At 30.0% G+C, this 20,941-nt stretch overlaps 1 protein-coding gene across 6 annotated transcripts; it reads left to right on the forward strand.

Annotated features, from left to right (window-relative positions):
* The first annotated feature begins 211 nt into the window (after positions 1 to 211).
* On the forward strand, positions 212 to 10,282 carry LOC111284829 (uncharacterized). 6 transcript variants are annotated; one of them, XM_022873824.2, is made up of 22 exons: positions 212 to 507; positions 657 to 700; positions 793 to 856; positions 1,006 to 1,120; positions 1,213 to 1,280; positions 1,391 to 1,488; positions 1,762 to 1,933; positions 2,274 to 2,502; positions 2,671 to 2,797; positions 2,957 to 3,063; positions 3,187 to 3,279; positions 3,721 to 3,849; positions 3,959 to 4,092; positions 4,795 to 4,884; positions 5,111 to 5,184; positions 5,942 to 6,125; positions 6,238 to 6,309; positions 7,118 to 7,157; positions 8,092 to 8,366; positions 9,029 to 9,206; positions 9,287 to 9,498; positions 9,853 to 10,282. In XM_022873824.2, exons 1-22 carry the CDS (start codon positions 454 to 456, stop codon positions 10,147 to 10,149), a joined length of 2,856 nt encoding a protein of 951 aa, XP_022729559.2. In that variant the 5' UTR covers positions 212 to 453; the 3' UTR covers positions 10,150 to 10,282. The 6 variants fall into 6 exon arrangements, with proteins under 6 accessions (XP_022729559.2, XP_089618022.1, XP_089618023.1 ...); XM_089761896.1 differs by having other exon boundaries at positions 2,963 to 3,063; XM_089761897.1 differs by having other exon boundaries at positions 1,762 to 1,876.
* Positions 10,283 to 20,941: the final 10,659 nt, after the last annotated feature.

The following is a 20,941-nucleotide window of genomic DNA, read 5'->3' on the forward strand; positions in this document are numbered from 1 at the left end:
CACTAATATAACAAAGTTCGTTCCTATAAATTTGTTTACATCCTTAAGTAGATGTGCCAAATTGGTAAGACTGGCAATGTTGAGAGACAAATTTCTAATTTTAACTAAAGATAGGCAAAATTTGTCAATATGAATATTTTAAGGGAGGATAAATTAATTTCACAAAACTTTCGTATTCGACTTTCGGGACCTAGGCGAATTAAATTTCCTTGGGAGAATCTAATTGTCTCACCTGGTAAAAACCAGATCTCTCTATTTCACTATAGCCTTCCTTTACCCTCGTATGATTTATTTTCCTTCTCAATGCCCATTGATTAATTCAAATTTCAGATTTGAAACTCTCTTTCAATCGAAACTGAGATTACTCTTCTTCTGGACGATTGATTTAGATGAATTTTCCGTAGCCACCGCCGATTCGCCTTCGAAGCAAAATTTCAAGCTGATTTACCGAGTATGGCATCTTCAAGCAAAGCCAATTTAACTGAAGAAGAATATGAAGAAGAGGAAGTACTTTATTCACAACTCTCCTCTTTTGCTTTTCCTGTTTTAGATTTCAAACTTCAAAGTTTTAGTCAGAAAAATCAGAAAGCAATTTGAACTTCTTTTGATTTTTTTTTTTTTTTTGAAAATGTAAAGTTTATTGGATATTGATGCAGGTTGAACACTTCGATGATTTCACTCTGGCTTCTTCATGGGAAAGGTGTTTAATGATATAACATTTTTCACATCCATTCTTCTTCCTTTTTTTACTTTATAAATTCGATATTACTGATTTTTCTGTCGTATTTTTAGGTTCATATCTGAAATAGAGGCTACGTGTCGGCAGTGGTTAGCTGATGGTCCAAAGAATTTGCTGGTACGCATTCTTGGATTTCAGAAAACTTGTTTTATTCAAAATGTATATATTTTGTGCTATTTTGTTTTAGAAATATGAATAAGGAACGCAGGTGAAGATCATGATCACATTAAAATAAAAGCAGATTTCCTCTCCAATTTATCTTGTAGGAAAAGGGAGCTGTTCATTTGGATTCCTCTAAGATCATATATAAGGTCAAATCTGAGTTGAAAAATGCTGCGAAAATCTATTCCATGGAGTACTACTTTGAAATCAACAATACTGGTACTTAAAAAAAAAAAAAGCTTCTATGGGTTAATCATTGACCTAGCATGGTTTGAACTTATGTTTTTTGACTTGCGTTTTGATTGGTACAGGCAAAATTGCTGACTGGAATTGCACTTTGCATGATTTGCAGCTTTGCTTTGGAGTAAAAGAATTCTTGGTATGCTCGGGCATCTCGTGCTGTCCCTTCCTTTGTTTTCAATAGTCTTCTTGAGTAGACTGTTGTTGTATAATGTTATCTGATGCTTTAGCTGCCTTTGCACCTAGCAGGTGATTTCACCTCAAAGTGCCAGCGGTGTTGTTCTTGATGCGCCAGAGGCTAGCAAGCTTTTAAGTGCTGTTGCAATCGCTTTGACAAATTGTTCAAGGTGGTTTCTGACTGAAAAATGCTACCATGAAATTTGTTTGAAGTAGCATAGCATATACGCCTCTTTGATCTTCTGGGTTTTAACATACCAGCACGTGGTGTTATTAATTGTTAAAAGATTATTTTGATACTATGGTTTACACAGTTATTTCATGTTAGCGTTATGTTAGATTTATTATTCATATTTGTACCATATGCCATAGGTATATCTGTTGCATTGAATATTACTAATAACTTTGGATCTGAAATTTTTATATACATTTTGGTACTGCAGTTTGTGGCCAGCATTTGTCCCCGTCCATGACCCTTCAAGAAAGGCTTTTATTGGAATCCAAAATATGGGAACAGTTTTTACTAGAAGGTTTGAGGCAGATCGTATTGGTAGCCAGGTTCCCATAAAGTTCATGCATCTGGAAGGATTGTATGAGTTGTTTGTTTCTAAGTTTGTGAGTTCCCTCATTATTTATTAAAAACCTTCACATTGTTCCAAGCTCACAAACTATAGTGTTTGTTTGATTTTTTATGTTTAACATAGGTCTATTATTATTACTATGACAGTAAGATGACATCGGATCTTCTTAACTAGCATTTTAATTTCATGTTAATTATCTTAACTGATACAGCTGAAATTTAGTTTAGTGTTGGATATGATCGTGCTGCTCAAATTATCCTTTCCCCTTGTTTGTGCAAGAGTGCTTACATCAGAATTTGTAATGTTTTGCATCCACATTGACCTTATGCTCTTATCTTTATGAAGTAATACTAATTGGTTATCTATTTTTGAAGGCTTACTCTACATTGGACCATTCAATGCATATTTTCAAAGTACATCTTATAATGAAACTCACCTATCGAACCCTTCCCAATGATGACGAAGGGGACGATGATATCCAAGAAGCTGATGCTGAAAATGTAGAATCTGAAGTGAGTCTGGGCGATGATAATCGCAATAAGAAGCTTTGGGATGATGATTGCCCTTGGAGTGAGTGGTATTCTGCAGAAGATCCCGTGACGGGTAAGCTTATGTTTTTTGATACTCATTTTTCTTTATTCAGTGGAGAAAGGTAGACAATTGTGCCTTCTAGATGACTTGCAATGTTTCTGAGCTGGTAGAAGCTCTGAGGTCTGCTTTTTCTTTATGCATTGCTGGTGGACACCGGTTTGATGGATTCGATGCATGTAGGATTTGATTTAGTGACCACTTGGTCTGAAAAGGTGGTCGAAAGCTCCTTTGAAATGGCTGAATTGGAAAATGCCTCACCCCATGAAGCTGAGAAGTGGATTCTAGTGCCAAATTTGTCTCCAAATCTGTAAGGAATTTGTATTATGGGTTCTATTTTTTTCCTGAAGTATTGATTGATCCCTCTGCAAATTCGACTACCTTCTTGTTTTTATGGTCCCTTTGATTCGTCAGTTTCTTAATATCTTTGTCAGGTGATACATCTGATTATATTAATTTTTATATGAAGTGATAGTTCAAAAGGAGACAGAGTTGGATTCGGTTCCCAGTTGCAGCTTTTGGTTAACGCACTGGATATGCCATTTGAAGCTCAATTTATGGAGGACTTTGTTTCAGGTCTCAATAGCTTTATCTGCATCTTGGCATATATATTATGCTGCAGACTGTGTTGAAGTTACCTGGAAATTTTATTTTAAATTGTCTAAAATTTTTTCTAATCCATGCATTTATTTCATGCAGTTGAAAACCCTGGTTCAGACAATTTAAAGTCCTCTATGGTTATACCGCCACCAACGGTCCTTGAACGTGTGGTTAATGATCTCTTCCATGAAGGTAGTTTTTTCCATTTTACCAAGCGCTTTGATGTGTTATACCTCTAAGGATCTGTTGCATGCTTTATATCTCTCTTTCTATGTGCTTATTTACAGTCTTGATGTTTACTGCTCTGGCTTAAGTTACCATCTTAATTTCAGTATCTTTTGATAGAAATAAGCAAATGCTCCTTTTGTGCCCACCCACGCCCCAAAAAAAAAAATGGTCTCTCTTTGGCTATTAGAGGTGAAGATGAGTGGGTAAGGCTGCATTAGACATGGTCGACTTGGCTTACATGCTTAAGTAGTTTCTTATTCAAAAGATTTTCAATTGAGTTTTAGGCCTTAGTATCTAACTTTACATCTTGCTATGAGTACTAATTTTTTGTCTTGACATATAACTTTTCAAGGGAGAACATCTTGTTTAAAGTTCTCTTGTTTCTTTCTAATTTTTTTATGAAAGGTCTCCAATTACCTGATTTTGCTAAAGGCGAACATAAGAGTTCTCGAGCTATTAAAGGTGCACCTGTTGAGTCTCTCTTTGCGCAGTTTTGTTTACGCTCATTATGGTTTGGGAATTGTAGCATACGTGGTATGTATGAAAATCTTACATGATAAACTGTATCGAGAGTAATTTATCTGTAGTTAACTTTGTAACATTTTCCTTGACTAAATGTTGGCTTTTTTCCTTGTGTATTTAGCCATTGCTGTGCTCTGGATAGAGTTTGTTCGAGAAATTCGTTGGTGTTGGGAAGAGTCACAGCCATTGCCTAAAATGCCAGCCAATGGTTCAATTGACCTTGCAACTTGTTTAATCAACCAGAAATTACAAATGGTAATAAAATCTAATGATCAGTGTTGGACAGCTTTTGAATACGTATCAAGTAAAGTCAGTTAATACTTAATATTGGTGGAAATGTAGGACTTTCAAATGAACTGAGATACATGTGTCAAGCTTTTATTATTGACTTCTCTTTCTGGCTGGATGATGCTTTTTAATTGTTGTCTTCTTTCTATTTTAATTCCTTTCACTTACATTCTTTTATATTGTTAATTTTAAGACTTTAGAATTTTGTCATACTTCACTATCTTGTGAACTTAATTCAATTTATTAAAGTTGGAGGGGAAACTGAAGAAAATATAGCTTTATTTGTCATGCGATTATTTTGTGAACTCTTGGCAAATTTCTGAATTATCTTTGCTGCTCAAAAATATCTGCTAGCTTTTTAGTAAAATGGTTTTCTTAATCCTGAGAGCCTTCAGTTACATTGAATGGGAGCATACTGTAATGTGATTTACAGAGCTATAGTGCAGTCCAAGCTTAGACCTATAGAAAATGACCTTGATTGCACCTTGCAGTCAAGAACTTGTATGTTCCTGTTTTGCCTATAGTTTTTTTTCTTCTAATAGGGATTTGTTTCTGAAGCATCTTAACTTATTTATGTAATTAGTTGTTTTTTATATTTTCACCTTTTCTTTTTCCTTAAAGCAATAGGACGGCCATTGAATTATTTCACTTTGCCCTTTTACTGGTCAGCTTGCAATATGTATTGAGAAGAAGCATGAACTATATGAAGAATTTGAAGACTGTATTGGAAGTAATGATGATGCATCTTCACATATGGAGGTCATGACTACCTTTTGTCTTCTCTTGTTCCTTAACTACTCCTAGTGCTTATTGTATTGGTAGTGAACAAGGCGAGGTGGAAGGCAAGAAAAAGGGGCCTAGCCCTTAGTCTTTTCCTGCTTTCAACCCTCTCTCTTTCTTACATTATCTATTCAACTTGTTCCCTTACGGACGTAGTTCTTCATCTTGTCTTTGGCTTGAAGTCTTCATTTGACGGAAAATGCAGGAAGACATTCAAGCTGGAGAGAAGTCTACTAGTTTTCATGCTCAGAGTCAAGGCTTTGATGGCAAAAGTGACAGGTGAACTAAGCAAGTGAGCATTCTTTGGTTTCTTCATAAAACTTTTCTGTCCTTAATGGCTTTGCCAAATCCTTTTATTCTCCGCTTTTTCTCTTGTTCTTATTTACGAGATATTAATCCTTATTTGGCCTCTAGTCCATCCATTTTGATTTATCCTTATGATGACACCCATTAAAGTGCCTTCATTCTCTGCCTATAGAGTTAGTAAGGTTGAGATACCTATAGCTTATAAGCCATAAAAAAATGCTTTAAAGTTTAGACGATGGAGTAAGAAAGTGTGCTTCTAATGTCATCTACAAATGCAAGTCACATAATTATGAAGTAGTTGGCTTTGTTGTACTGCTAGTTGCGATGGACAGAATGACAGGGCAGTGAGTATGATGTCAATGACACAGCGAAGCACCTTGTTGGACTAGGTGGTCCATTTTGCTTTAAATGATGTATGAGATGCCGGCTTCTCTTTAATTCAACTTTGTCAGTTATGTAAGCTGGCTCATCACATGGCTAGAATTTAGCTATGGAGCCTGAGTTGGAAGGTTCATTTAGATGTATTTGGTAATATTTTTTTCATATCACAGTAATTAGTAAGTTATTATAATTCTTGAAATCTTCAATGAAATAGAGATGAGAGAACTAATTTATCAGTTCATGAAACAATGTCAGCAGTTGCCACTGCATGTGCAATAGATTGCTGCATCCTTTACTTTGGACTAGAATTATAATAAAAACATGATGAGAACTTTTTGTTTTTTTGCAGTCCCTTGACTCCAAAAGGTTTTAATGGATCTAAAACAGTTGTATCAAAGTTTAGTACAAATTCTCAAGACGTGTGTTCTGCTGATAAAAGCCCTTCAGATTCTATCAGAAGAGGCTCAGCTGGTCCTGTAGGGTCTATGAAGCTTCTGAAATCATGTCAGAGCTTGCATGCTCCATTCACACAGGTTTCTCTTATATCTCTGCATTATTCATCATTCTTTTATTTTCTTTTCACTAAATAATCTCCAACTAAGTATGTTTAACATAGCAGTTGTCTTTTTCTTTGAATTATTATAGAATGCACCGCTCATGACAGAAGACATGCATGAAGAACGACTCCATGCTGTTGAGGCCTTTGGTGATTCATTTGTAAGCCTAAAGTCTTTATAAATTATTTGTTTATGAATGTCAATTTGTTCATTTTTTTGTTGCTTCAAACCAGCCATTAATCTTAACCTTATCACCTTGGAGTCATGTTTTAAACATGGAATTGTCAAGGTAGCTATCCTATTTCTAACACCTCTTAATGATTTTAAGACTTAGTCAGTGGTAGAACAATTTAGACTTAGTTGTCTAATGACCAATGAAATATCTACTTTAATTAACTGAAAAGGAGAACTTTGCTTGAGAAAGTACCAGGTTGGGCATCTAAATTGGTTTTGGCATGGATAATTTGTGTCCTGTGTTCCCTCTACCCTCTTCCCAAGCGTATTAGTTCTCTCCAGCCAAAATAAGATTCAATGTGCCTTAAGCATTGTAATAATGTGTATCTGTTTAACAATCAATGACTCAAAATGGATACTAGCAGCTTCCTTCAGTTTACCATTAAGCTCTGGCATCAAAGAATTAATGGTGTTGATTTCATTGTGCTAAATATTTAAAATTTACAAGTTGGCTTTCATTTGGAACACTTCATCTAGCAATTCAATATCATATTCCTTCGTTATACAGTGGCTAATGGATGCTTGCTTGTTACTTTGTTTTTATATGGCTATCTGATTATGAATAGTATTTACTTTGTTGGTCACAGTTTGCAATATATTTACCTTTATACATTTACCTTGTCCATGTTTCATTTATAATGTGGATGTAAGGTTATTGGATTTGTTGTACTTTATGTTGTCTTGAACAACTTTATTATTGAGTAACTCAGGAAGTCGTTTACTTTTGATTACAGAGTTTTTCTGCACAGTTGGAGAGAGAAACATTATCTTCAGGTAATAAGGATGCTTAAATTCTCTTCTTCTGTGTAGATTTTTTTATGTTATACTGTAAGTTATTAGATATTGCCAGTGGCAGCTTTAATTTCAAGAGATCACTAAATTCATTTTATATCGAACCCTGCCTTCGATGTTGAATTGGTACACTGAACACAAATAAAGCTTTTTGACATGGACATCTGGTTTTGTCGGGGATAGTTATGGAACTAAAGAAACTGTTGAATAGCTGGCAGAAGTAGTCACGTATGAATGCAGAAGTGTATGGAATTATGTCTTAGGTTGTTCTGATGAGGCTGCTAATGTAGACTATCTCCCTCTGCATTTAGAAATCTTTGGAGGGTTTGTTTGTTGCTATAACTTTCCTGTGTAAAATTTTAGTCCCAGTTCAACAGTTTTGGAATTCATTGAATCTGATCTAATTTTGGGTATTTAAAAATAAAAGTTTATGATCCAAGCAATTGCTGAATTCCTGTTGTACCATTATGTCTTCATCCAAAGAAAATCCATGGTAGTACAACTGTAAATAAGGTCATTACTGTTATGTCATCTTTTTTGCACTCTGCATCAATGGAACTGCATGTTTCGGCTTTCTGTCTGGGAAGAGGATATTGAATTACTATAGCTGCCCCTACAAAGGAGTGCACACACTGTTGCAGGTAGACACTCCCCTTGGAGATGGATAAGGGGGAGTTTATTCTTAAATTGCCCTCCCAATTGAACTAAAATTGTTGGTGTATGAGTGCAAATAGGATAGAGACAATAATGTCCAAGCTTATGCGACATTAGATGTTAAAAGGTCTCTTCATTCTCTGTTTGCCCTTCTTTCAGCTTTCTCTCATAAGTATGATGCTTAAGGTATCAAATCTGTGCTTAGTTTAGTCTTTCTCTTGTTTACTCATCTTTACTGATGATTCTTCAAATTTTGAAATAGATATGTCAGCCTTTAAAGCTGCCAATCCTGATGCTGTTTTTGAAGATTTTATCCGGTGGCATTCACCTAGAGATTGGGAGAATGATGAAAGTGAAGCAAATGGTCTGTCCAAAAATCTTGCAGAGAATGTGAAGGATGACTGGCCTCCTCGAGGACGACTTTCACAGAGAATGTCTGACCATGGGAACTTGTGGCGAAAGATTTGGAATGATGCTCCTATTTTGCCAGCTTATGAGCAGAAACCACTGCTGGATCCAAACCGAGAAGGAGAGAAGGTGAGCTTGGACATGGGAAGAACAAACGTTCTTTTTTCAATTATGATTTCTGCTTGTAGTACTATTGCATATTTCTTCTTCCCCCTCCCCCTACCTTGACTTGTTGCGGAGAAGGGTATCTCCTTTGATTTTATAAGAGTTTGAACTATCTTTTGCCAACATAGAGCTCCCAAGGGCAGAGGGTTATCACTCAAATGTCACATTTTTTTTAATGTTCACTTATCTTGTGAAGTACCCTGGACAACAATATTTAAGTCTGATCCATATACAGACGCATTTGAATTGTTGGTAGCTAAAACCTGAAGGTTGACTTCTCCTCCAGACTAAACAAGGCAAAAATACCCAGTATTGTACAATTGTCAAATTCCTGCTTTGATGATGTCACGGGAGCTGATGCAGAGCTATTTTAAACTTTTAGGAAGTTAGTTCCAACGCATCTTCACTTGGGCATTTCTTCAGTGATCTCAAAGACCCAACTGGCAATAGCATAGAGTTATTACCTGACATGATTTACTACTTGGAAACAATTGATTAAATGCTTGATTTCAGATTATATAGTAAACTAATATTCAGACTTGAAACTTTGCTCAAACCTTGCAGCTTGGGTATAGCTTTTCTTTGATACATTAAGCTTGATCCTCATGGCTTCATAAACTCTACAGATCCTTCATTATCTGGAAACCGTGCGACCCCATCAGCTGCTTGAGCAAATGATTTGTACTGCCTTCAGAGCATCAGCTGACACACTAAACCAAACAAAGTTCGGAAGCTTGAAGCAGATGACCACGAAAATGGACCAACTCTACCGTACTATGGCGTCTACATTAAGGCCTTTGCAAGGTACTTTTCATCATTCTTACGAGTTTGCACTTCCTTGAAATTGAGGTCATTGAAATTTCAAGTTCTCGTGTATGTTGCAGTGAATCTATCATCTGGCAACAGTGAGACTATTGAAGACCTCAGACGGCTTTGTATTGTCTTTGAACATGTTGAGAAGTTATTATCACTTGCAGCTTCTCTTCATCGAAAATTCATACAAGCGCCTCGCATCTCGGAAGCTATTTTCAGTGACTACTACAACTTTTACCTTCCAACCATGGGAATGGGCTCAACTGATGTAGGTGTTCAGAAGGTAAATAGCCTCAATGCCATGAATCTCAGTTTTAGAATTCTAGCAGATTAATCCCTCGTTTTGTTCATGGGTATTAGTGAATCACTGCTCTAGTTGGACTGTTTTCAGTGGGCTATTCCTTGGGAAAGTCCAATTGATGTTAGGTTGGGGCTTCTGATTAAAATCAAAATAAAAACGTCGCAAATATTCAGCAATATTGCAATTTACTACCACATATTGGTTGAAATTAGGAAGTAACTTGAATTTAGTTCCAATTTGACTTTTTCTAATAAAAACTTTTACCCATCCCTTTCTTAGAAACTGCCCCGCAATTGACTTGAGCTTACATTCTACGTAAACATTCTTCTTGTTTAGGAGTTTGACATGAAGCTGCAACTCAGGCTTAATGAGAGACACGTTGTATCAAATATGTTCACGCCACCCACTGCTAATCAGTCATGGAGAAAAGTTTTAAGCATGGGCAATCTTCTCAACGGCCATGAACCGATCCTCAGGGAAATCATCTTTTCCATGCGTGAAAACGCTGGTGGTAGTCACTACGCAGCCAGCAGTCCCAGGGGTTATCAACCGGAAATAGAAACATATCGGATGTATATACGTGGAACCTCAAATGATCTCCGGGTAGCACTTTCTGTAACATCACACGATTAATTTCTTTTTACATGATACACAGTTTAAGTGATATGTCTGTTGTTTTGATGGGTCTATTCCACCCTTTAGAACAAATGGCAGACCGATGCTTTTGCTTTCGAAGGTGTGAAATACTTTTTTGGTTTTTTCGTTCCGTCCGTCTTATGGTTGCTTTTCTTCGTTCACTCCAGAGGTTTAAGGATAGTTACTTGGACTGTCCAACGTTTTAATCAGGATTTGACGTTTGCCAACCTAGGAAGGATTTATGATTTGCGTAAACATCAAAATTTGATTGATGAGACAGACGGCTTGAAAATGCACTATGGTGGCAGTGGATTGGAATAATAGGAATTCGAAAAGTCTTAAAGATTTGATTTTTAGTCTAATCTATCTTGTTCTCTTTTTTAAAAAGAAAATAATGTCACCAATTATCTTTTATCTAAAATAAATATTTAATATAATATTTAAACTTTAAAAATTTTAATATGATATAAGAAATATAAATTCTTAACTAATATAATATTTTAAAAAATATTTATCTATAATCAGTCATCATTTAAAATTAAATATATTAAAAATAAATATCATATTAAACAATATATTTATAACTTATATACCATATTAAAGATTATGGCATGAGGCGTTCCACACTGAGGTGACACGGATTCGAGGTGTAATTCCTTTCCCACAGGTAAATAAAGTAACTACGGTAGATGCGATAGATAAGAATAAAGGAAGTTTTATTATTTTTTTAATACGATATTAAATTAAATTTTAGATTTAAAACAAAAAAAAAAGTGGGGTTATTAATACTTGGGAGGCCCATCAAAGGACGGTCCAAATTTTAACTTACCGGGCCTTACACGTATGGCTACGGAAGAGTGGGGCCGTAATAGATATAATTTTTCCATCGCACAATCAAAGGGGAAAACTAAGAAAAGCCGAAGCCTACCTCCCACTATGAAAATATCTATACGATCCTATTAACATAGGTTTGGATTTTTAGGAAATCTATCTAGGCTCTATCACTACAGAAAATTATAGCTGAAAACTTGTCATTACAAATTCATTAAAAAAAAAAAAAGTGATTTGTATTTGGTTGACAAAGGTTTAGGTTAAATAGAATAAAGTAGCCATAGCTTCATTTATGATAATTGAATTAAATTTTGATTTAAGCCCATGATGTCATTATTCTTTTATCATTAGAATATATATGTAAGTAATAAGTTCATTAATTAAGTAGAAGCTGAAGTATCAAATAATTATATTAACAGTAAAATTTTTTATAATTATTTATTATTTATTATTTATTATACTTTAAAAGATATTTATTTAAATCTGTCTGTGAAATAAAAAATTTTTAATTCAATGAATATGATAATATTTTATAATTATTAATTAATTAGTGTTAAAAATGGGATTTGAAATAGTAGGATTTTTTTTTGGCCCTAGAGGGCTTCATCCAAAATCGAAGACTTACTACAAAGCTTTCTTGACTTTTGGTCAACATCAGGATGGGAACACTGATTAGAGTATGGAAGGTTGGTGGGGGGTCATAAATCTACAAATGTCTAGGACATACCCTCATAATATACAACCATCAATGCTTTTCAACAAAGATCATGCACCACTCATGGCACTTGCATTATAATCCTTTTTTTTTTTTTACTTAAATTTTGTACTGCCTGTCAGTCTTCCTGTGAGCCCCAGGCAAGTCTAGTAGTAGTAGTGGATTTTTATTTTTATTTTTTTATCGTTTGGTATTTCACTCTCCATTGTAAAACTTATTAGCAGAAGGGAAATTTTAAGGGAAAAAAAAAAACCTATTTCTTATTCTTTGAAAATTTGACAATAAATCCATTTCGGTTTCAAAACAATTGGATTCTTTTGTCCTTCTAAAACTCAACAAACCTTAGTTTTTCAGTAGCTATTTGACTTGACTATTTCATTGCATAGGTAGAACAAGCTCACATATTTGGCTTTGAAGGGAAACAAATCAATAATGTTAGCATGAAAACAGATATGCTCACCATATTTTTAATATATTTCTCGATTTCTGAACATCATGGGATACTGCATTTTAGGGATTGGAAGCAGCTCCAATCAACAAAGAATTAGTATTTATAAATGACAATGGAATTTCTCCTAATAAAAAAAAAGAAGAATAATTCAAATAAAAAAATGGTACTAACATGTATATATTTAAGTAATATTTATTCAAAATTAAAAATATAATATTTTATTAATAAATCAAACGATTATTATATATTATCAATATTATAAATGACAAGAACCCCCAGCAACCAATCAAACGAAAAAGCAATAAAAAAAAAAAACCAGTTGATGTATTTATATATAGTATTGAGGATAGAGGAGTAGTATTAAGGATACGATTAATTAGATGATTAGCAGCTAAGTTGGGTTTTGGTGTTAAACTTAGCTAAGCTTTGATTGCTTGAGAAGGTGAAGAAAATATTGAATTATTAAAAAGAAAATAGTAGGTGGTGGGGCATGTATGGAATATCAATGGTTCGTAGTATGAAACTAAGTAGTGTTAAAAATAAAAAAGGGAGGGATTTGTTTGTGGGGGTTACGAAGTTGACAGCTCTTCTTTGTCTTGAATTTAGGGTCTGCCATTCGTTGGAGAAATTTCGTTAAAAGAAAAGAAAGAAGGGAGGCATTGGATGCGCTTTCTTTTTTGCTTCCATTATAAAATTATTTTCATAAAAGATTGCCCACACTGTACGATTTAGCCATTTATATATCCATTAGCTGCTCTTTTATTTATTTTTTTATTTTAACCAGAAAAAGCAATAATAAAAAAAAAATTCTCATTCCATTTTATTTAAAAAATAATAAAAAAGCTCATAAATTTTACTACTTTATTTTGAAAAATTTTTATGTTTTTATTACATTCAAATAAATTTTTAATCTTTACTTCCAATTCAAATAAATTTTTAAAGTTTACTTGTATTTAAATAAACTTTTAATTTTAAATTTATACCTAAATAAGTCATTAATATAAATTAAATTTTTATTTGAAATAAAAGTATTTGGATACAAGTAAAAAAATATTTGAATAAAATAAAAATATAAAAACTTATTTAAATAAAGTGATAAAGTTTAAGGAATCTTAAAATTAAATTGGAAATTAAACATATTTTGTCCTTCTAAGATGCTTGTTCTAGAATTAATGGTATGAACACAACTTTTTAAACATTCATTGTAATTTCTAAATAATACCTAAGGATGAATTGATTTGCCAATTTATATTTTCACTTCTTGAGGCAACTTGAAATTTCGCATTACAACTAAGAAATCAGCATCCATTGTTATTAAAATGAAGTGGGAAGAAAAACAAATTATATCTGAATATGTAATTTTTTGTGTTGAAGAAGATGATACTTACTCATAAAACAATCATACAATCATGATTGTTTGATTTCAACATGGATGTCGGCAATACATACACTTCCTTGACGTGCACTCAAATGCAAAATGAAAGAGTAAGTCAAGCTCAAATGTCTCTCTCTTTCTTTTCTTTTTGCTTTTTAGATTATAAGCAAAAAAAAAAAAAAAAAAGTGATCGTTTTATTAAAAGAAAAGTTCTTACATCTTAAGTAGTTTTTTTTTTTTTTTCATTTTTATTGGAAAAAAGAAGTTAAAGTAATTATAACATTAGTCAATAATTTCATAATTATTTTTAAAAGATACAATTTATGAACCTAAAACAGCTTAAATAAGGAAGACAAGAGGACAAGATGGTGAAATTAGACTTATTAATTTTAAATAAGATATGATAATATAATATTAAAATAACACAAAAAGAATTGTATATGGGTTTAAAAAAGATAGTTTCATATTTATTTATACCGATATTAATTTCAATATGATGTTATTCGTGCTTTACACATATTGATACAAATCAAACATGTGTAAGATATGAAAAATACATTTAAATAAAATATATCATGTGAATATATATTTAACACGTGACATAATATGAAAAATACATTTAATTAAACTATCACACAAGTATACGTTTAATATATTTTTATATTTAATTTAATTTAATAAAAATATATAATTATTATTTTATTTTTTAATCTTTTAATCATGATATCTAATTACCTATTCAATATAATCATATAAAAAAATTTTGAAGCATTTAATTATGATATTCATTTAATAATTAATATGAAATTACTTTTTATTTTAATAATATAAGTACAATATAAATAATAATATTAATACAATAGGTCATTATTTAGTAATTTATTCTTTATCCTTTAGTAGCTCATTATTTTGGATTTGTTGGCATTAAAGTATACATTTATTATTTTTATATTAGTAATTTATATATTAAATATATATATAAATTTTAACATATTAAATATATATTGTGCTTAGTAACTTTTTATAATAAAATTAAAAAATTATTTAAAAATTTTGAGAAAGAAAATATATACTTAATTATTAATAACAAATAACATCAAACATTATTGTCACTAATAAAGCAAATCCAAATCACATAAATATATATAAATAAGAGATTATACTGATAAATTATTCTAAATAATAAATATAATGATAAGAGACTATATAATCATTTTAATAACATAAAATCATGATAAGAGATTATTTTAAATCATTTACAAAAGTCAAGATAAAAGATTATTAATTTGAAATTAAAAAAAAAACAATGTGCTCTAAATAATTGTAATTATTATTTTACTATTTTAAATATATATTATCTACTATTTTGTTAATTTAAGACATTATGTTAAATATATATAATGGAGTAAATTTGTGAATCATTTTAAACAACACATGATTTGGATATTTTTGAATTATTTTGCTATTTTAAATAAATATTATAAAGTATGAAATGGATTGAAAGTACTATTATCTTATTATGTAAGTTATTGTTTAATGTCTTTAGTGGAACATCACTTATGGAGGTTGGAGACTTGAACTTGGAGTAATGTATTTTACATTATATAAATGTGCAATAAGCTATGTTTAGTGTTTAGTATCCTCGATTATTTAATTCTTAGTCTTATTTGGTTAATTATACTTGTAAATAGATATTTATTTATTATTTTAGTCATGTTATCCGTGTATATCCATATTAATTGTGTATATTCATATTATTCATATCACGTTTAAAGGAATTAATTATCCACATATTAGTTAGGTTGTATGTAATACTTATAATAAATGTTTTGTATTCATATTTAAGATTTAGACATACATATTTTATAATTTATATCATATTCATATTTCAATAATTTGTATTAAACATAAATTATCAGATCTATCCTTTGTGGTAGGGTGTCCATAGACACCTTCAAAAAATGAAAAATAACAAAATTTAAAGAAAAAATTTAACCTAAACACCTTAAAAATTGGAAAGCAAAAAAAATTTTAAAAAAATGTTAATATACATTTTTTTGTCAATAAAATTAATAAATTTATCGATAATTTTTTATATATATTATAAATTGACATTTAAAAAAAAATCTTGAATTCACCGTTATAGACATGATATGATACCTAATAAAGATACACGAATTGTTAAGTGTAGATGAAATCATGCATGATTGGAGGAGGAAAAATCAAATATCCTCCCTCCCTCGTATTCCTTTAGCAGTGCGGCAAGTAGTGAGTCAAGAATGGGGATGGACATGGTCGATGGAGTAAGGAAATGGAGCAGAGCTTTAATCACTTTCACACGTTACCATATCCCTTCCCCATTCCTGTCCGTAGCTATTCCCCACCACATTAACTTTTCTCTGCTAACTTTTTTTATTTCTACTGACATTTAGAATCCCACTGCCGTCCTCATGACTCTGGTCTCCATTGCCATTTGGGACCCAAACCAACCTGAAAACCAACCAATCACTTGACCCAAAAAACGAGTGCGATTGGGAACTTCACATCTTTCTAACACTTTATACTTTTCACCCGTCAAAACTCAAATCTGAAATGGAGTAATAAACCCCACTTATTTCCTCACCCTATGAATATGTAATGAACCATCATCCTTCACATCTTTCCTTTTTTTTATTGGCCAAGCAACTCTAAGTTTTAGGGTTTTTTATTTTATGAATAAATATGTATCACGAGACTGGGTACGGCCCCTAACCATTTTACTTGTTTCTTTGTCTTGTTTTGGTTTTCATGTTGTCTTTTGTCTCTCTATGTTTTGGAAAAGGGAAAAATAAAAGCATCACGGGATTATGAGTGCTACTTAATCACATGCGACAATTATATAATATGTTTTATTGATTTACAATTAACTCAACTTGTAAATAATATTGTTGAGTATAAAATATGGAACTGTCAAGGTTATTGGTGAGCGTTTGACTCGACTTATGAAAAAGCTTACGATGTGTTAAATAATATACTATATTTTATATTATTTATTTTTATTTAAAAACTTGTGGTTAAATTTAATAAAGTTGATTATTTTATTTTTATTTATTAAAAAATATAAAAAACTTTACAGCAATTGATAATTAAGAAAAGCGCATATAAACACGATATTTAAGCTTGGATTATGTCTTGAAAGAAGATCATGGAAAGCCTCCCACTATAAAAAGAGAAAGAGAGAGGGGTGAAATTTCTTTGTGCAAGTTTTGTTGAAATTGAATAAATGATTTTATAGAACTTTGAGACTTAATTAGTCCAAATGCTTCAACACCCCCACTAGGAGTTAGATTCCATCAATGATGTAGTCAATCCCCAACACTTGGCAAAATTTTGGCTTTTGCATCCCTTATATTAAAAAAGAATAAATGTTTTTATACCACTAATCAATCCTAGAAATTGTGACATTAAATTATTCATTAGTATGTCCTTCTTGTTGATTTTTTTTTTGGTGAAAATTGTTTAATTATCACCAAATTCAAAGAAGAAATCATACTTATTTAAAATATCAATTGGTAGGCCATGTGATGGGTAAAGCATTTTTTATTTTTATCTTTAAATTTTTTTATTATACTTATCTCTATATTCATATTTAATTGGTATTTTAAATTTATCATCGCTACTATTTTATGGGTATTTAATAAGTACGAGTAATTTTTGTATCGATAATATTTTTAAAAAATACAAACTAAAATTTTTTTTTTACTTTTTTTTATTTTTATCTTGTACATTTATATAATTGTTTTTATAATATATTAATATATATTTTTAAATATAAATATTTTAATTTTAATTAATCTAAAATAAAATTTTATATTATTTAATAAAAAGTTTATTTACTAAACATATATAAATATAATGTATGAGACGTGTTCTATTATATATATTTATACTCAATAAAAAATTTAAAATCATGTACATTTTTATTCTCACAATATAATACCCATCTTTATCTCTATTTAGATCAAAAGTTGAGTTTCTTATTGTATATACATAGGATTAACACTTTACATATATTCCATATGTAATTTAAGTTTGATTTGGATTAGTAATGTAGGTGGTGTAAATTCAAGATAACTTTTGATTTAGTGAAGATACATGTTTTATGTTTGTATAATTGAAGAAGCCCACTTTCATTAAAAAAAAAAAGAAAAAAAGAAAAGAAGTGTGATACCACAATTTTACATCAGAATATTTTAAAGATTTGTTATAATATATAAGTAGAAATTTAAACATAAATTTGTGAGAAGCCTTTTATTGGATAAAATCGTTTAATATTCGGGTCAAAGTAGATAATATATCGTAAGTTGAGTACAGACATTCACAAATGGTATCAGAGCGGTCACCAGTTAGACGAAAGCTAAATATTACACCGTGAGAGCTACTTCTAAAATCTTATCGGAATTAAGTATTACACGATGGGAAGTTATTTCTAAAATCATAACTTTAGGTATGATCCTAATTCTATAAATTTCTGTGTGTAATTTTGTGATTCTACATATTTGTTGTGTTGGGTTTGATGTGAACATTGAATTTTAATGAAAAATTTTGTGATACTTCAATCTCATATCGAAAAATTTTTATCTCATATCGAAAAATATTTAAAATTTGTTATGATAAATATAAGTAAAAGTTTAAACTTAAATTTATGATATATCTTTTGTAAGATAAAATCATGAGATATTTAAGTCAAAATAAATAATAACAAAATAGAAATTAAAATAGAAATTTCTAATAATTACTATTTGAATATGGCTAAAAAACTTGGACCTCGCGAAAAAGACCTACTAAAAATGATATTTCCCATTCATCGTGTACGTTTCAGCTGTACCGGTAACAATCAGCTAAATAATTGCGCGTTTTACATAATTAAAACCAAAACATTCTCGTCTGATTTCTATCATTTAATTTATATAAAAAAATTGTGAGACTTGACCATACTATGTATGTTCTGTCAAGATCATTCTATTAAGTTGGTTTATGACTCCCCAATTAATTCACACTGTTGAATCATTTTTTTTTCCCTTTACCATGAAACCGAAAAATTATTCTAACTCACCAGTAATTTTCAGAAATGAAATCTGCATATTTCTCCCAAGAGTTAACAATTAAAAATGTTGTAAAAGTGGGTATTGAAAACATTTTGATTCACTACAATGTCCAGTGAGAAAGCACTCAACAAAAAGGAAATCTTCAGAGGGATTGTTCCAATTAATTGTTTGCTGTTATGAGAACTCGATTTTGTGTTGTTTTTAATGTCCATAATAGTAATGTTAAGATAAATTTTTATGAACAGTGTGGTATAAGCCATCATAGCTAAATATTATAGGCTATACTCAAAATGAATTTCATGTAGTAGATTAATATCTGTTTTTTTTTTTTTTATTTAAGATTAATGTCATGAATAATTTTTAAATTATAATAAATTATTTAATTTGATACTTAAATTTTTAAAAATTTTAATATGATATCTAAATTATTAATTTGATACTTTTAATATTGTTTTTTCGTTATGTGTTATCATTTAAGCTAATTATATTATGATGAGTATTATATTAATTAATATGTTCATAATTTAAATATTATATTAAAGATTTAAAATTTTAAATATCATATTAAATATTTTATTATAATTAAAAAAGCATTTATAATATTAATTCTTTTATTTTAATACAAATTTTAATTATTAAAAAAAAATTATCCGGATCACATAACCAAAACCTAATGATATATAGTCTTTTCCTATATAATATCTCTTTCCTTTTGGCCATAAGGTTTAAATTATTGATAAAGGATGATCTTGAAATTTAATTAAATTAATTTATATTATTATTTTTAAAAAATATTATTCAATAAATATAAATTTTAAATTTTATAATTAATAATTTTCTTACTTTTAGATTTCCAACTTACACGTTCAAAAAAAAATAACGAAGGGAAACAAAACTTACCATTTCACTAAAAATAATGTAATGGGACCCATGCAACCTTTCTTTTAACACAAAAAAGAAAAGAGTTGTGCATCAAATCATCCAAAAAGAAAAACAAGAAATGCGCATCCAATCCCATCAATGAAAGATTGCACAGAGTTTGTCTGCATTATTATATTTCTGCTCGTAACGTACAAACGTTATAATGGGAATATGCAGAGTCTTCACTCGTCTCCTCGCTGTGTCGTGGCGTTTACGAATAAACCTTAGGACTTGCATTTATCATGAGAATGGAACTTTTACAGTTTCCCTACATTTGGAATCCGTAAAAAAAAATACATTATTGATCATTATTTTTTTTTATAAAAAAATAGATGATGAAGTGATAAGCTCATAATAATTTTTATTTCAGTTGTTAAGTTAAAATTTTTTAATTTAATTAAATATTTAAATTAAAAAATATAATTAAATAATTATTTAATCACATAAAAAATAATAATTTAATATGATTCAACTTAATCGATTTAAATTCACAATTAAAAAAATATATATTATTATAAAAAATTACAAATATATAATAATATTAATCAATAATCAAAATTATTACTCATAAACTCTCTCATTTTTCTATAATTTTGTAGAGTATTTTACACATAAACAATCAATACTTATGTAACTTATCATACTTATGTTAATTTTTTTATTTTGTTTTAATTTATTCAAACATATACATTTATAATGCCTTTTCAATTTACTTTAATTTTATAAAATTTTATAACTCTCTTAAAATTTTTTTTATATCTAATCATATAGATACTTTCACTATTTATAAATTTACAAATTTACCTATCAAAATTATTTTTTTTACAATTTTTTTATATATAAATAATATTTAATTAATTTCAAATAAATCTTTATGAGATTTTAATGAGTATTCTCGACCAAAGGTTTATTCATTTTAAAGTTAAAGTACATAAAAAAAAATCCTAGAAAAAAAAAGAGAAAATCCAATTTAATTTTTATAAATAAAATATTTTATTTTTATCATAATTTTAGTATATAAAAAGCTTCAGCAATTTTTCTTTTATTGGTGTTGTTGTTTTTTTTTTTTTTTCACTGCATCATTTCAACATTTCAAATCTGTCCATCAAAGAGAGGACATTCATTGAAATATTTTACCAAAGCAAGACTTCCCTGATATGGTATCCCTGGTACCTCTTTGGTTTTCTGGTTAAACACAGCGGTCTTTCGGAGTGTTTCCTCTACAATCTACCATCGTCATGAGCTAGGAGTTTATCTCGATACCTCTAACTGCTCTGTGTATATTCATAAAATGTTTGCTTGAATATAGAATATTAAATTTTTAATTTTAATAATTAATAGTTAATTTTTTATAATTTTAAATATATGTAAATTAAAAAAAGAAAATTTATTTGTTTGAATAATGTCTA

The sequence above is a fragment of the Durio zibethinus genome, chromosome 6 (assembly GCF_047325235.1).
Source record: "Durio zibethinus cultivar Kanyao isolate XHJ-2024 chromosome 6, ASM4732523v1, whole genome shotgun sequence".
NCBI classification, from domain to species: Eukaryota; Viridiplantae; Streptophyta; class Magnoliopsida; order Malvales; family Malvaceae; genus Durio; species Durio zibethinus.

Bases quoted from the DNA above. Each gene is read 5' to 3' on its own strand.
- LOC111284829 (XM_022873824.2), top strand. From the start codon at position 454: ATGGCATCTTCAAGCAAAGCCAATTTAACTGAAGAAGAATATGAAGAA. The intron at 4,093-4,794 runs GTAATAAAATCT...TTTACTGGTCAG, and splicing joins TCAACCAGAAATTACAAATG to CTTGCAATATGTATTGAGAA. The intron at 7,158-8,091 runs GTAATAAGGATG...ATTTTGAAATAG, and splicing joins GAGAGAAACATTATCTTCAG to ATATGTCAGCCTTTAAAGCT.